At 43.7% G+C, this 17,985-nt stretch overlaps 1 protein-coding gene and 1 long non-coding RNA gene across 4 annotated transcripts in view; one reads left to right on the top strand and one right to left on the bottom strand.

Moving 5' to 3' along the window:
- The window catches only part of LOC141139850 (probable cation-transporting ATPase 13A5), a 356,120-nt gene extending 341,135 nt beyond the window's left edge, over positions 1-14,985 (bottom strand). Inside the window, exons 1-2 of one of the 3 annotated variants that reach the window (XM_073626380.1) lie at positions 14,862-14,985; positions 5,044-5,217 (exon numbers count right to left, since the gene is read on the bottom strand). In XM_073626380.1, coding sequence (XP_073482481.1) covers positions 5,044-5,217; positions 14,862-14,906 — 219 coding nt within the window. In that variant the 5' untranslated portion in view covers positions 14,907-14,985. Of the gene's footprint in view, positions 1-5,043; positions 5,218-14,237; positions 14,449-14,498; positions 14,548-14,861 lie in introns of those variants that run through there. The other 2 variants (XM_073626382.1, XM_073626381.1) reach the window with 2 other exon arrangements.
- The window catches only part of LOC141139852 (uncharacterized), a 106,110-nt gene that overhangs the window by 31,771 nt on the left and 56,354 nt on the right, over positions 1-17,985 (top strand). The window contains exon 2 of the long non-coding RNA XR_012243819.1: positions 4,772-4,880. This is a non-coding gene — a long non-coding RNA (uncharacterized lncRNA). The remainder of the gene's footprint in view (positions 1-4,771; positions 4,881-17,985) is intronic.

The raw sequence follows: 17,985 nt of genomic DNA, 5'->3' as shown, positions 1-17,985 counted from the left end.
GAGTCCTTAAAGCAGAAGTTCCACTTTTGGGTGGAACTCCACTTTAAAATGTTACTAAAGCCAGGACCTTGCATTCACTATATCTGGTCTTTCACAGTACACAGAGCATGGAAATGCAATAGTTATAGTAAATATAAACTGCTAAATACCCTTTCTCAGTATATAGCAGTCTTGTGACTTCTATCGGTGTCCGGCCGAGCACTGCTTAAAGCTTGTAGAAGGAGTTTTCATTCTCCTCTGACTGTGCTGAGGCTGCATGATGCCTGATTTTCTGTCTGGGCAGTGCTGATTGGCCCTGTGCTGATCACATGCACTCTCCCAAAAAAAATTTACAAAATAGCAATACACACTAAAGTGAGCACGTGCAGAGTGCCCCCAAGGCCCTGTACTATCAGGAGATGGATTGGGGACAGTAAAGGAAGGGGAGGATCAGAGGAGACAGGATCAAACAGCCTTCTTACACAAATCGCAGGATTAACCCCTTAGGTTCCACAGTGAGTATAACAAGCATGCTTTACTGCATATACAGACTGATTTTACTGTTGTTGGTTTAGTAACACTTTAAAGTGATTGGGAATCCTTACATATATGCAGTGAAGTGACTGGCATCAATCTCAATCTAAGGTCCTGACTGGGTCAATAGCCCTGCATTGGACGGGATGATGCAGAGGGACAGTCCAGTCCACTGCCAGTGCATGAGGGAGCAATGCCTGCTTTAAATGATAAAATGCCTTTACTCTCCCCTAGATCTAAACAATCAGTGAGCCCTTGCAGTGTGGTGCAGCCAAAGTAGGGGTTTTTAGATTTTCTGAAGTTTGACTTTGAAGTGAATACTAAATAAACACTGTTTGACCTAAACAAACATTAGCCCTTCTATTTCTGTATATGGATGATGGCACTGTAGTTATTGTAACCAAAAAAAAAACAATCTAAGTACCTTTTGTTTCTAATCGATATACAACTGTCATATGACCCAGCTCTTTCCCAGCCTGTCTGCAGGGAAACATATGCAGGAGCAACTTCTAGTCCTCTGCTACTGGTCACATATTCAAAATGAAAAAAAAAAAAAAAAAACAGCCTCTGGGATACAGAGTAAAAATAAATAAGTAATACCAATAAACTTTTTTTAAATTGTCATACAAATATATAATTAAAATGAACATGGTGTGAACTGATTTCTGACAGTTACAGGCTGTTTCACGCCCCTCCAGCCTATGTCTTAGAATAAAAGGGAAGTGAAGCCTCCATTAATCTACATGTAATATCCTGCCCCCATTGTGTTTAGCTGGTTAATGGGCAAGGAGGAGGAGGGAGGGAGTGGGCTGTCATTTACCATTGTGTATACAACCACATGTGTGACTCTATAGTCACATGGGCTGCTCAAATGTGATAGGGAGGAAATGCTCAGCATGAAAACTCACTGCAAACTGAGCATGTGCAGAGTTGCCACCACAGCTGCAAAATCCCTAGCTGAATTGAGGACATGAACAGAAGGGGGAGTAGAGAGCAGGAGGATCAACCAGGTTTTTTTCAGAACGCAGAAAACAAATCTCATAGTAAGTGAGGGAGTATGAACAGCATGTAATACAGCATTTGTTAATAGTTTTTTTATTATGTGGATTTAGTGAAAGTGTTAAAGTCGGTGGCGGAACGCAGTCGCGGTTGCGACTGGGCCCTGGACCTTCACTGCTGTGGGGGGGCCTGGCCGTTCTCCACCATCAGGGGCCCACCCGGCCGTGCTTAGCTACTGCTAGGAACCCGGCCCCATGCTCCAGGGGGGCCTTGCGTGGAGCCCTGTCAGTACCCTCCAGCATACCAGAATTTATTTCCCGTTGCAAGCTCCGATTCCCCTAGAGCGATCTTGCTTCTATTTCTGACCATACCATGTGCGGGGGGCTTTTTACTAGGCACAAAGCTCCCCGCACAGTTTTTACTAGTGTTTTTACTAGGCACAGACCGCGCACCACCCCCCTCCCCTGAGTGCAGCAATGGAACATTCCAGAGTGCGATCCTCCTTACTGCGGGAGCAAGCCCTGCATGCAGCGGTGCGGAGACCAGTCGGGCACATAGGGCCCCTATGGGAGTCCTTGACATGGCTGCTGTCACTGTACAGGGCTGCAACGCTCTGGATGGAGGTATGCAACTCAAAGTGTTTTGCATTCTCTATGTGTGAACCTGGGACGGCGGGGGGAGGTGGTGAGAGACCCATCACAGGGATGTTCTACATGCAATTATTATGCAGTGTGGGCTAAAGAGCCAATCAGACAGAGACATCTGCAGAGTGTGAACACAGGGGGTCTATACCTGGCTGGCACCTACCTGGGCTGAGATGTCTGTATATGGGGAGCTGTGGGTACAAGACTGTGTGTGATGTGTACTGTATGCAGTCTGCATGTCATGTGAGCACAGTGTAAAGTTCATATAGGATGTGTATGGTGGGTATAGTAAAGTCTGCATAGCTGTGTTCAGTATAGTCACACCATGCATTGTATAATCTATAGTGTGAGCATGGCATAACCCTGGTATAGTGGTGCCTGTGAACACAAGATCTGCTCTCACTCACTGCTGTCACTTGTAAACACAGAAGACAGCTTTGCTCTCAGCGGCTTCCAGATGTAACAGATCACTACACAGATCACCTATACAGGATGGGCCTGTGGCTGCCTACATAGGGAGTTACTAGAGCCAGGCAAGTTGGGGAGTGGGTGTTGCACACTGTGCAAAGTGCACCACTAAACCATGCATTTTGTACACAGCGCACCCCTAAACCTTTTACTCTGTACGTAGTGCACCCCTGAACTCTGCACTCTGTACATAGGGCTTCCCTGTAACTGCGCTCTATACATAACGCACTTCTGAACTCTGTATGTGGTTAGTGTACCCCTGAACTCTGCGACTGGGCCCTGGTGTTCTGCCATTATGGGGGTCCCAGCTTGGAGTCAGGGGGGGCCAGTTATGGTTTTTTGCACCGGGGCCCTGAAGGTTCTAGTTACACCTCTGGTTAAAGTGTTAGTTCAGTGTTGCACACTGTTGAGGCTGCACTGGTTAGGCTGCAAAGATGTACACTGGTAAGGCTGCACTGGTCAGGCTGCATAGCTGCACACTGTTGAGGCTGTACTGGTTAGGCTGCATAGATGTACACTGGTAAGGCTGCACTGGACGGCTGTATAGCTGCACACTGTTGAGGCTGCACTGGTCAGGCTGCATAGATGCGCAGTGGTGACACTGCACTGATCAGGCTGCATAGCTGCACACTGTTGAGGCTGCACTGGTTAGGCTGCATAGATGTACACTGGTAAGGCTGCACTGTTAAGGCTGCATAGCTGAACACTGTTGAGGCTGCACTGGTCAGGCTGCATAGATGTACACTGGTAAGTCTGCACTGGTCAGGCTGCATAGATGCGCATTGGTGAGGCTGCACTGGTCAGGCTGCATAGATGTACACTGGTGAGGTTGCACTGCTCTGGCTGCATATATGCGCACTGGTGAGGCTGCACCGGCCAGGCTGCATAGATGTACACTGGTGAGGCTGCACTGGTCAGGCTACATAGATGTACACTGGTGAGGCTGCACTGGTCAGGCTACATAAATGTACACTGGTGAGGCTGCATTGGTCAGGCTGCATAGATGTACACTGGTAAGGCTGCACTGGTCAGGCTGCATAGATGTACACTGGTAAGGCTGCACTGGTCAGGCTGCATAGATGTGCACTGGTGAGGCTGCACTGGTCAGGCTGCATAGATGTACACTGGTAAGGCTGCATTGATCAGGCTGCATAGATGCGCACTGGGGAGGCTGCACTGGTCAGGCTGTATAGATGTACACTGGTGAGGCTGCACTGGTCAGGCTGCATAGATGTACACTGGTGAGGCTGCACTGGTCAGGCTGCACAGATGTACACTGGGAAGGCTGCACTGGTCAGGCTGCATAAATTCGCACTGGGAAGGCTGCACTGGTCCATACACCATTGCAGCCCCTCTCTCTCTCACCATTGCAGTCCCTCTCTCTCTCTCACACACCATGGCAGCCCCTCACTCTCACACACCATTAGCCTTATTGATAATTTGCATTTTTATTCTCATGCGTGATTGTGTAGACAGGGCCCCAGTGCACTGTATTGCCCGGGGGCCTATAATGCTCTTAAGATAGCACTGCCCTTTACTAGGCACTTTCATGGTTTCAGTGGTGACCACTACCACTGAAGACAATCACCAGACGTGTGTGTCTATCTCACTGCAAGATAACCACTGCAAGTGGTTAAGCATCATTAAAATCACTCCTCCTGAAAAAACGATAGTTTTGATTTTTCCTGTTTGGCTCCCATAGACTTCAATAGGGTTCACCGTTCGGGCCATCTCTATTCATAGCCAGCATTAAAAAAAAAAGCAGGTCCCATAAGATACTACACTATGGGACAGTCATCTAATGGTCAGCTACCATGGTTTGGGAAAGTCATCCACCATGGTGTGCGGAGGAGTGAAAGGAGAGTTTTGTCATTTGATTGGTGTCATCGAAGGGTTGTCTTTGCAATATGTGAACATTTAAATGGGGGAGCTACAGCAGGTTGGGTCAGCTATGGGGAAGGGGGCATGTCCCCCGAAACTCTCCAGCTTTCCAACCGCAGCTATTTTAGTATCACCTAAGCTGGAGTTGTGTTCCGATATGCTTGTACCTGCTCATGTTTGTAAGTATGTTTTTGCCACTTTTTATTCAAAAAAACATTGTGGTGGTAATGCACTAAACATTTGCGCCTTCCTGTGTCTCTTTACAGTGTTGCTTATAGTTTCACTGCTTGAGGAGGGCAGCATCCGTTTGGGCACCACATATATACCATGGAATGTGAGGCGGAGTGAGCGTTGAGGCGTTGTTACGTTCTTGTGGTAAAAATATTTTCTTGTATACTTTGGAAGACTTTATTTGATCACATTATTTATTGAATGATTTATTGTGCATGAATATTCACACTGATGAATATATAATATTGTTGAATCAGCGCTGTAATTTTTTATTTTTATTATTATTGTTATGGATTGTTTTACTTACTGTGCTTCTGAGCAAGAATACGTTGGCTTCTTCCAAAGTACAGGACACACAGTGACACCAGACATCAAGTTCAGGCTTCCAGTAGAAAAGTATTCTAAGGAACCCCAGTGTAAAGATGTAACCAATCACACAAAGGATACTTCGACGTTTTTCTGTTCTGAATCCAAACAGCTCCTGTCAGACAAAAAAAAAAAAGAAGGTTTAAAAAGGTAGCCAAATTCACTAAGGCTCTTTTATGCAAATATTTGTCTGGTACTAAAATAACCTGGACTTGATTTACCATTAGCCTAAGAAAGAGTGTCTAAATACTCGACAATGACCATAGCAGTCAGTCAACTTTCTTCCTTTTTTTAAAATTTAAATGGGAAAACCTAAATGTTTGCTATGTACCACACAGAAAGAAGGGAGAAAGGACATAAAAGTAAAGAACCGACAATGTAGGGGAAATTGTATGGTTTGTGTGGTCAAAAAGAGATGGGACCCAGGATAATTTCTGATGGGATGAAGGTTACAGATTCATATGCAGGAAAAATTACTATCACATAGGATTATGTGGCAGGATAGTAAAATGAAAGGAATTTCAGTAAAGGATTTCTAGTGATTTGATATATCGGAGGCAGAACTCAGATGAGACTCTGTGATCTGTGATTAGATGGGGCTATTGTGTTGTATTTTTTTTTTCACTTTTGAACAGGATGAATGTGGCCATGGTCTATAAGTTAACCAATGGAACAGGTCGAATAATTTTGTTCTCTATGAAAGAACATCTTTACTCAGATGTACCCAAGACAGCGCAATCCTTAAATACAGCCAAGCTATTATGACACACAGTCATAATTCAGCAATCTTCAAGGTAAAATGTTTTGAATGCTCAACCTTGCAGAGTTAATGTGGAAAAAGAACCTAACACTATCTATTCTTAACAATATTCCCTCCTCCAACCTTTCCTACCTAACCTGTATGGAATAAGATCCCTGTGTCAGTGAGTGGTAGTTGCAGTGGAGAGGATGGAGCACTGACAACGGCTGGGCTATGGAAGCCTATCGGTAAGGTCATGGCTCCAGGAATTTAGAGCTGTTGTAGAAGGCTCCTTTACAAAAGCTGCAGGATCACATAACTGGACTGGAAGAGATTAAAAATAGGTTGCATTTTCAGATTTTTTTTTCATAGAGGTTAGGCAGGATAGATAGGAGGAGGGAGGATGGAACATTTTTAAGAACAGATATAATTAGGGTTTTCTTCCAAAAGGCAATTAAGCTGTCATAGCAAATGTATAACAATGCAGGGTACATACTGTAAGAGAGAAAGCAAAGTGTGCAGGCAGACGCTGGATGCATTGATTATCTCTGGACAGAAAAACAGTGATCAGGACTGGTTTTATAATCTAGGTAGACTGTTTTTTGTAGCGTGGAGGGACTTGGAATGTTGCATATTTTGAAAGGGTGTCATAAATAAAAAAAAGCTGAGAAACACAAATCTACATTTTAATGAGACCAACCAGACAAAGGTATTTATGTTAGACAAGGGTAATGTACAACATTGTGGTAGTAACACTGGGGCTGATTCAGGGCTGACCCAAGACATTGTGCTGCTTGGGTCCAAGAATGAAATGCTACCCCCCCCCACCCCTCCAGAAAAAAAATCACTCCCACCAAAAGGCCCCAACATTCATTATTTTATATCATGATAATTAAAACTAAAATTAAATGTATCAGGAAGTCAGATTTACATGCACCAGCACCTTATATGACATATGACATTATGTTCAATTCCAAACTATCTACTCCATATCACAGAGTCCCCTCATCACAGATCATCCCATCACAGACTCCCCTCATCCTAGACATCCCATCACAGACCCCCCCATCAGACTCCCTTCATCACAGACTCCTCTCCATCACAGATCCCCCATCACAGACTGCCCTAATCACAGACCATCCCATCACAGATCTCCCTATCACAGACCCCTCTCCATCACAGATCCCCCCATCACAGAATCCCCTCATCACAGATTTCCCTTCATCACAGACTCCTTTCCATTACAGATCCCCCCCATCACAGACTCCTCTCAATCACAGATCCCCCATCACAGACCATCCCATTATAGATCCACCCATCACAAACCATCTCATCACAGATCCCCCCCCCATCAGACTCCCCTCATCACAGACCATCCCATCACAGACCCCTCTCCATCACAGATCCCCCTATCACAGACCGTCCTCATCACAGGCTCCCCTCATCACAGATCCCCCATCACAGATCCCTTCATCACAGACTCCTCTCCAATACAGATCCCCCCATCACGGACTCCTCTCCACCACAGATCCCCCCATCATTAGACTCTCCTCATCACAGAGCCCCCCAATCACAGACTCCTCTCCATCATAGATCCCCCATCACAGACTCCACTTCATCACAGAGCCCCCCATCACAGATCCACCCCCTATCACAGACTCCTCTCATTACAGACCATCCCATCACAGACTCCCCTCATCACAGACTCCCCTTATCACAGACCATCCCATCACAGACCCCTCTCCATCACATATCCCCATCACAGACTGCCCACATCACAGATCCCCCCATCACCACCTCGCCTCATCACAGACCATTCCATCAGAGATCTCCCCATCACAGATCCTCTTCATCACAGATCCCCCATCACAGACTCCCCTCATCACAGATCCACCATCACAGATCCCCCCCATTACAGACTCCTCTCCATCACAGATCCCTGCCACCCCAGACTCCCCTCATCACAGATCCCCTCACTATCACAGACTCCCCTCCTATCACAGACTCCCCTCATTACAGACCCCTCATTACAGACCATTCCATCACAGATCCCCCACCCCAGACCACCTCATCACAGATCCCCCCTTATCACATATATCCCCTCATCACAGATCCCCCAATCACAGACTCCTCTTCATCACAGATGCCCCCATCACAGACTACCCTCATCACAGAGCCCCCCATCACAAATCCACCCCCTATCATAGACTCAACTCATCACAGACCATTCCATCACAGATCCCCCCATCACAGATTCCCTCATCACAGACTATTCCATCACAGATCCCCCTATCACAGGCCCCCCTCATCACAGACTATCCCATCACAGATCCCTCATCACAGACTCCCCCCATCACAGACTCCCCTCATCACAGACCATTCCATCACAGACTCCCCTCATCACAGACTATTCCATCACAGATCCCCCCATCACAGACTCCCCTCATCACAGACCATTCCATCACAGACTCCCCTCATCACAGACTATTCCATCACAGATCCCCCCATCACAGATTCCCTCATCACAGACCATCCCATCACAGATCCCCCCTATCACAGACTCCTCTCAATCACAGATCCCCCATCACAGGCCATCCCATTACAGATTCACCCATCACAGACCATCCCATCACAGATCCCCTCCATCACAGACTCCCCTCATCACAGACCATCCCATCACAGACCCCTCTCCATCACAGATCCCCCTATAACAGACCGCCCTCATCACAGGCTCCCCTCATCACAGATCCCTTCATCACAGACTCCTCTCCAATACAGATCCCCCCCATCACGGACTCCTCTCCACCACAGATTCCCCCATCATCAGACTCTCCTCATCACAGAGCCCCCCAATCACAGACTTCTCTCCATCATAGATCCCCCATCACAGACTCCTCTTCATCACAGAGCCCCCCATCACAGATCCACCCCCTATCACAGACTCCCCTCATTACAGACCATCCCATCACAGACTCCCCTCATCACAGACTCCCCTTATCACAGACCATCCCATCACAGACCCCTCTCCATCACATATTCCCCATCACAGACTGCCCACATCACAGATCCCCCCATCACCACCTCCCCTCATCACAGACCATCCCATCAGAGATCTCCCCATCACAGATCCTCTTCATCACAGATCCCCCATCACAGACTCCCCTTATCACAGATCCAACATTACAGATCCCCCCCCCCCAATTACAGATCCCTGCCACCCCAGACTCCCCTCATGACAGATCCCCTCACTATCACAGACTCCCCTCCTATCACAGACTCCCTTCATTACAGACCATTCCATCACAGATCCCCCCACCCCAGACCACCTCATCACAGATCCCCCCTTATCACATATATCCCCTCATCACAGACCCCCCAATCACAGACTCCTCTTCATCACAGATGCCCCCATCACAGACTACCCTCATCACAGAGCCTCCCATCACAAATCCACCCCCTATTACAGACTCCCCTCATCACAGACCATTCCGTCACAGATCCCCATCACAGATTCCCTCATCACAGACCATTCCATCACAGATCCCCCCATCACAGACCCCCCTCATCACAGACTATCCCATCACAGATGCCTCATCACAGACTCCCCCCATCACAGACTCCCCTCATCACAGACCATTCCGTCACAGACTCCCCTCATCACAGACCATTTCATCACAGATCCCCCCTATCATAGACCCCCCTCATCACAGACTATCCCATCACAGATCCCTCATCACAGACTCCCCCCATCACAGACTCCCCTCATCACAGACCATTCCATCACAGACTCCCCTCATCACAGACCATTCCATCACAGATCCCCCCATCACAGATTCCCCCTATCACAGACCCCCCTCATCACAGACTATCCCATCACAGATCCCTCATCACAGACTCCCCCTTATCACAGACTCCCCTCATCACAGACTATCCCATCACAGATCCCTCATCACAGACTCCCCCCATCACAGACTCCCCTTATCACATCCCATCCCATCACATTACATTATCTCCCCTCATCCTAGATCCCATATCACAGACTCCTCTCCATTACAGATCCCCCCATCACAGACTCCTCTCCATCACAGATCCCCCCATCATAGACTACCCTCATCACAAAGCCCCTCCCATCACTGATCCCCCCATCACAAACTCCCCCATCACAGATCCCCTCATCACAGACTCCCCTCATCACAGACCCCCCTCATAACAGATCTCCCCTCATTACAGATCTCCCCTCATCACAGATCCCATATCACAGGCTCCTCTCCATTACAGACCCCCCTCATCACAGACCCCCCTCATCACAGACCCCCCTCATAACAGATCTCCCCTCATTACAGATCTCCCCTCATTACAGATCTCCTCTCATCACAGATCCCATATCACAGACTGCTCTCCATTACAGATCTCCCCATCACAGACTCCTCTCCATCACAGATCCCCCCCATCACAGACTACCCTCATCACAAAGCCCCCCATCACAGATCCACCCCTATCACAGACTTCCCTCAACACAGACTATCCCACCACAGATCCCCCCTCATCACAGATCTCCCCTCATCACAGATCCCACATCACAGACTCCTCTCCATTACAGATCCCCCATCACAGACTCCCCTCATCACAAACTCCCCTCATCACAAACTCCCCTCATCACAGACCCCCCTCATCACAGACCCCCCTCATCACAGACCCCCCTCATAACAGATGTCCCCTCATTACAGATCTCCTCTCATCACAGATCCCATATCACAGACTGCTCTCCATTACAGATCTCCCCATCACAGACTCCTCTCCATCACAGATCCCCCCCATCACAGACTACCCTCATCACAAAGCTCCCCATCACAGATCCACCCCTATCACAGACTCCCCCCATCACAGACTATCCCATCACAGACCCCCCTCATCACAGATCTCCCCTCATCACAGATCCCACATCACAGACTTCTCTCCATTACAGATCCCCCTCTTTTCCTGTGGCCTGCCAGGTTGCATGCTCAGATAAGGGTCTGGTATGGATTTTTGGGGGGACCCTACTCCATTTCTTTTTTTCATTTTGGTGCGGGATTCCCCTTAATATCCATACCAGTCCTTAAAGGCCTGCTATGGAATTTAGGGGTACCCCCACACAATATTTTTTTTTAATTTTGGTTCGGGGTTCCCCTTAATATTCATACCAGACCCAAAGGGCCTGGTAATTGACTGTGGGGGAATCCCATGCCTTTTTTTCAATGACTTTTATGTGTATTGCTGAGACCCAACAATCATTAATAGCCGCAAGTAGTTTTAAATGACTTTTTTCCTTTAGAAATGTAAATTTTGCTCTCGGACTGTTCTAAACACGGGAAACATGCGCTACTTTACAGGCATACTATAGACACCCCCCAGGTATGAAATTTAAAGCAATATTTCACTTTTATTGTTTCACTTTAAGCATTATTAAAATCACTGCTCCCAAAAAAACGGCCGTTTTTAAAACTTTTTTTTGCATGGATACATGTCCCCTGGGGCAGGCCCCGGGTCCCCAAACACTTTTTATGACAATAACTTGCATATTAACCTTTAAAATTAGCACTTTTGATTTCTCCCATAGACTTTTAAAGGGTGTTCTACGGCTTTCGAATTTGCCGCGAACACCCCAAATTGTTCGCTATTCGGCAAACAGCCGAACAGCCAATGTTCGAGTCAAACTCATGTTCGACTTGAACAGACAGCCTATCCCTACTTGTGATATTAATCCAACACTTAATCAAGATCAATTAATAAAAATAATCAGATAGACATGCTATATTATATAAAAGTCCCAAAAACAAAGCAGTGGAACTAATAAAAAATGTACATGTAAACTTCTGATGCAGCACCTTGATATCTGCAATACCAGCTAATGGATGATCTTATTATCCCAGTGGAGAAATAAAATTCCAGATGGCCCCTTACTGGACAAGATGGACCACAGATTATAAGGGTCAGACATGCCTGATATACACAGTGATCACCTGTAGTATTCCACTCAGTCCGCTCCAAACATTAGCCACTCTCCTCCAACACAGACAGAAAGGATGCTTAAAAGATTCCAACTGTTTGGTGTTGTATTTCTTCAGTATATGTAAAAGGGTTAAAAAAGAGGAAACTTCATAGTGCAGTAAAAATGGTTGCTTTATTCCAAGTTTTGCACAAAAACAGCAAAGAAATCGATACAGACATACTGCTGCAAGCTCGCAGGCTGCCAACTGATGTGTGGTGACATCACAAAAAGTCTCTCCAACCGACGCATTTCCCTGTAACAAGCATCGACTGGGAATGGAGACCTCCGTTTCCAGGGATAATAAGAACATCCATTAGCTGATATTGCAGAGATCAAGGTGCTGCATCAGAAGTTTACATGAACATTTTTTATTAGTTGATCCACAGCTTTGTTTTTGAGACTTTTATATAATATAGCATAATCACATGTCTATCTGATTATTTTTATTAACCACTTGCCGACCGTCTCATGAACATTTACGTCGGCAGAATGGCACGGACAGGCAAATGAGCGTACAGGTCCGCAGGTATATCCGCGATCGTCTCACGGAGAGGAAGAATGGGGAAATGCTGATGTAAACAAGCATTTCCCTGTTCTGCCTAATGACACTGACACTGATCACATCTCCCTGTCATCGGGAGCGGTGATCAGTGTCGTGTCACACGTAGCTCAACCCCCTACAGTTAGAATCACTCCCTAGGATACACTTAACCCTTGCAGCGCCCCCTCCTGGTTAACCCCTTCACTGCCAGTCACATTTACACAGTAATCAATGCATTTTTAATCGCACTGATCGCTGTATAAATGTGAATGGCCCCAAAATAGGGCCAAAAGTGTCCGATCTATCCACCATAATGTCGCAGTCATGATAAAAATTGCTGATCGCCACCATTACTTGTAAAAAAATAAATATTAATAAAAATGCCATAAAACTATCCCCTATTTGTAGACGCTATAACTTTGCACAAACCAATCAATAAACGCTTATTGTGATTTTTTTTACCAAAAATATGTAAAAGAATATGTATCGGCCTAAACTGAGGAAAAAAAATGTTTTTTTTATATATTTTTGGGGGATATTTATTATAGCAAAAAGTACAAAATAATGCATTTTTTTCAAAATTGTTGCTCTTTTTTTGTTTATAGCTCAAAAAATAAAAACCGCAGAGGTGATCAAATACCACCAAAAGAAAGCTCTATTTGTGGGGAAAAAAGGACATCAATTTTGTTTGGGAGCCATGTCGCACGACCGCACAATTGTCAGTTAAAGCGACGCAGTGCCGAAGTGCAAAAAGTGCTCTGGTCTTTGGGCAGCCAAATGGTTCAGAGCTTAAGTGGTTAATTGATCTTTATTGAGTGTTGGATTAATAATAAATAAAATAATAAATTAATATCACAAGGTATATATCAATTACACTGTATGTTGTTTAGGCTTTCGCAATTCCCTTTATATATATATATATATATATATATATATATATATATATATATATATATATATATATATATATTTGAATGTGAATTGAGTATTTAATTCTTGGGAGTAGCGGCACCCACACATATAGAATTTTTCAAATGTATATTTTGTGTATGTATAGACTCCTTATATATATATATATATATATATATATATATATATATATATATATATACATAAAAAAAATTTTGGGGAAAATATTTTTTCACATTATATATTTTTTCACCAATTTATTAACTATTTCACATTTATTTATTTCTGCTAAATAAGTATAATCATGTTATATATTTTTTCACAAATTTTAGTAATTTATTTTTTTTTTTTATATATATTCACAATTTATTTGTTATTAAGCACAATCACGTTAACATTACTATTTTTGGTAAGCGCAGAATATTTAAACTATGTAGCCATTATACACCTTTTGTTTTAATGTATCCAGAATGTTTTAGCCCATTTAAACTGAACTTTCAATTTGGCTTTAAGCTGGCCACACACACTGCATTCTGAGTCTGCAGTCTCTATCATGCATGCACATAATTTTTATTTGATTATTCAGCCCAGTTGTTTAGTCAATGAGATAAACAGCAACTGTGGTAATAAGCACTGTTCAAATATGTTATTTAAGTGCAAACAGCAGAAAATAAATTTACTTAAGCTGAAATTATTGAAATGATACTGGGGCAAGAAAGAACTAAGGGCATCCTTCACAGGTTTTCTGCCTACATACTTCCATCTTCAATTCACAATACACAGTATTCAAAAATGACTAGTTTGTTGCAAATTATTTTATACAGTATTTGGTTAGCATTGGATTTACCAATAATATCTAGTGTGAGAGCATGCCAAAGCAATCCATTCGGTTTATATTCAATCAGGTAGACTTACTAAATTTACATTAGATTGTCCATTCATGGCAACACTTGTGTCAGCTCAGCTCTAAGGTGATGATAAGATTTATTGTAGCAATGCTTATTGATCCCTTCTGGGTTGGTTGCACCCAACCAATCTCTGGTTTCCCAAATAAAGATGTCCCCAGAGGTAACTACATAGTATAAAAGCATACATGTTCCACAAAATGGGCATGTGTGTTTATGCATCAGTATTAAAAAAATATTTGGCAGTTGGCCAATACATGCATGAGCCTACCTGTAACCCCACGCTTACTTTTACTGATCAAGATGAGGGAAAGTGAAGGGATTAAAGTATGGCAGGTTATTATAATAATCAGACTGGTACTTTGGAATTTGGAATGCTACAGGCTCAGAATACTTGTTGATTCTTTTTAACACTTGCGGAACATGATATTCAGCTACATTCAGTAACACTGCAGTTTTTCTGACACAATATTACATTATAATCTTTCTCTAGAACTTCATATGTTGTAACTATTCCCACTTCCACCCAACAGGTTTCGGTCATAAATCAATAGTTCATTTAAATGAATAGGTGCATTATGCATTAAATAGCATCATGTTTGTATGTAAAATGAACAAAGAAAATGTGCCATACCATTTCATTTTCCTGGCCTTCATTAAGGACCCCCCGTGTGGTCATTGCTGGCTTCTGTTCTCCAGTATAAGTCGCAAAGAGGGAACTTGTCTGCTTTATGAGCCTTGAGAGATTATAGCTAGTGTACACCCTCTCTAATCATCTCCTTCAGCAAACTCCACCTTTTTGTAGCAGCTCTGGTTTTTCAAGGATGATTGTAGGGAATATGCTTAAGGCTAAGAGCTCATAGCATTCCTCTGTACAAAGCAACTGTAGTTAAAATTTTAAAATTTAAATATACTAAAACAACATTTAGTGTTAGTATATTTTCCACAAGTCACTATCATACTGAATAGCTAAATAGCAAAATCTGTTACTTTTGGTCCATGTTAGTATGGCAGGTATGATAAATGACATTTTAGATACAACATGGGTTGATCTACTAAAGTAGTAGAGCATGTCTACTTTGCAATGTGAATTTTTACTCAGCTAGGCCACACTCAGTAAGCACAGTAAAAGAATCACTATGCAAAGTGAACATGCTCTACTTATTTAGTAAATAAACCAGTTAGGATGTATGCATTATACCTTTAGATTTTTTTCAACAAATAAAGTAGATAAATAAGTTCAATTCATTGAAATAGATTTGTAACAGAAGTTAAGTATACTGTGTAGAGTGGGTATTTTTGCCTACTAGTGTTATATAATGTTAATCTGTGAGCAGTGCTAGTTCCGCTGAAGAGATTTCATCCAGCTGGACTGAATTACCAGCAGGCCTAAAGTCTACACTCCTCTGGGGACTAACACTGTGTGATTCATAGACAATTACACTGGAAGAAATAATAAGTGTGTTACATCACTAGAACAGTTCCAATAACTATTCTACAGTACTCTTTGTCGTTAAATTCTTTGGATTACAATCAATTTAATACAATAGCTAGCAGAAGACAGAAGAAAGAAGACCAGAGACTATATTCCTTATTGTAAGGCTTTACAGCGTTGCTATTACCTACTAGAGACTGTAGCGGGAATATAGAGTTAATTATATTGTGGTATATCATTCTTGCCAAATACTGTGTGTCGCATTGCTGATCCCATGGTGCCTACGCAGTGTGCTGGAAGTGAGAAGGTGCCCAGTGCTCTCAGGTGATAGCCATTCACAACTGCTTGTCTCATTATTGTATACCAATTGTTGTCCTTGTGTTAGTGATTAAGCCTGTTCTAGTAAATTTTACCTTTTGGTTTAATACAATCTGCTGTGAGGCTTGTTCATTCTCAACACAGGTGTAGCATATAAATTTGTGACTATTCAACTGTCTTTTATTATTGAGCTTCACACCAACGCTGCACCACAGCTGTGTAAAGGGGATAGAGAGCCAAGTTATTGGTGGTGTAAGAGCAGAGTACAGGCCCAATCAAATATCAGTAGCTCCTTCAGGGGTCAGTGCTACACTGTATTATTATGCGCCACTTCTCTAGACATGTGATTCTTATAATATGAGATTATGCCCTAGCTTTTTTTTTTTTTTTTTTTTTTTTTTTTTTTTTACAGATATGACATAGAAATGCAGCAAACCATGGAAATACTACAAAAAAGTTTTTCCAACTTTAGAGTGTAAATAAACTACTAAATTTACCAACTACAATGACCAGCATCAATTATTTAGATCCATGAAATTAAATTTAGGTCAATATGTAGTCTGCTACATTTGTTTGGTGAAAAAAACCCAAAAAAACAAATGAGTGTATTTTTTTTAGCCTGTATGAAAGCTATAGAATCTAGATACTATGGTATATACTGTATGTTGGAAACTTGTCACCACTGATGTACTGATAGCCAATCTCATTTCTGGAGGCCCAAAAATGCCAGGACAGTATAAACACCCTCCCATCCATATAGCCCCTTTTGAGGAATTAAAAAGTTCAAAAGTGTTTAGAAAGAGGCATGGTGAATTTTTGAATAGAGATGGACGAGCTGTTCAGGCCAAGCATTGGTTCGGCCCCGAACAGCATCCATTTGGCTGTTTGTCCGCAGAGTGCCCCACAATGCACTACGCACTCCTCTCCTGTACATACTGCTTACTGTCATACCCTCCACATTCCTCACCTGTTCATACTGCTCACTGTCATACCCTCCACACTCTTCTCCTATACATAGTGCCCACTGTCATACCCTCCACACTTCTCTTCTAAACATAGTGCCCCCTGTCATACACTTCTCTCCTATACATAGTGCTCACTGTCATACCCTCCACACTCATCTCCTGTACATACTGCTCACTGTCATACCCTGCACATTCTTCTCCTGTACATACTGCTCACTATCATACCCTCCACATTCCTCTCCTGTAATTACTGCCCACTGTCATACCCTCCACACTCCTCTCCTGTACATACTTTCCACTGTCATACCCTCCACACTCCTCTCCTGTACATACTGCCCACTGTCATACCCTCCACACTCCTCTCCTGTACATACTGCTCACTGTCATACCCTCCACATTCCTCTTGTGTACATACTGCTCACTGTTAGGGATAAAAATGAGGCTCTACGACAGCTATCCATCACTAATACATATTGTAGACTCAAAGCTAACCCTATGTTACCTTTGAAAAGGGAGCTCTCAAATATTTTGGACAGAACGGTTTCAGTGGGCATTTTTTCTATCAAAGAGAAAGAAATGTTCATTCCAGATTTCCCAGTCATGCCGGTATTTCATCACCTACCCAAGGTACATAAAGGGTTCAGTCCTCTTACAGGCAGACCGATTGTAGCTAGGATAGGATCCCTTAATGAACGTTTAAGCCACTGGGTGGACCACTGGGTGGACCAGCAACTACAGCCTTTAGTTGTTGAGTTACCGGGCTTCCTCAAAGACACCACACCCCTTTTATCCCAGCTTAGGGATTTTGTGTGGAGGGAGGACTATAGATGGATCACCTGTGAGGTATCCAGTCTCTACTCCTCCTTCCCACACACTCTAGATTTACAAGCAGTCTCCTTTTTCCTTAAGAGGTTGGGCCAATTCTCTCTTGTCCTCCAATAATTCATTCTTATGAGTTTGGAGTTCCTTCTAACTTACAATTGTTTCATGTTTGACGGGGGCTTCTATCTCCAGATGTGCGGGGCCTCCATGGGAGCTAA

The sequence above is a fragment of the Aquarana catesbeiana genome, linkage group LG04 (assembly GCF_042186555.1).
Source record: "Aquarana catesbeiana isolate 2022-GZ linkage group LG04, ASM4218655v1, whole genome shotgun sequence".
Taxonomy (NCBI): Eukaryota; Metazoa; Chordata; class Amphibia; order Anura; family Ranidae; genus Aquarana; species Aquarana catesbeiana.
This window is presented reverse-complemented; position numbering and strand designations above follow the sequence as displayed.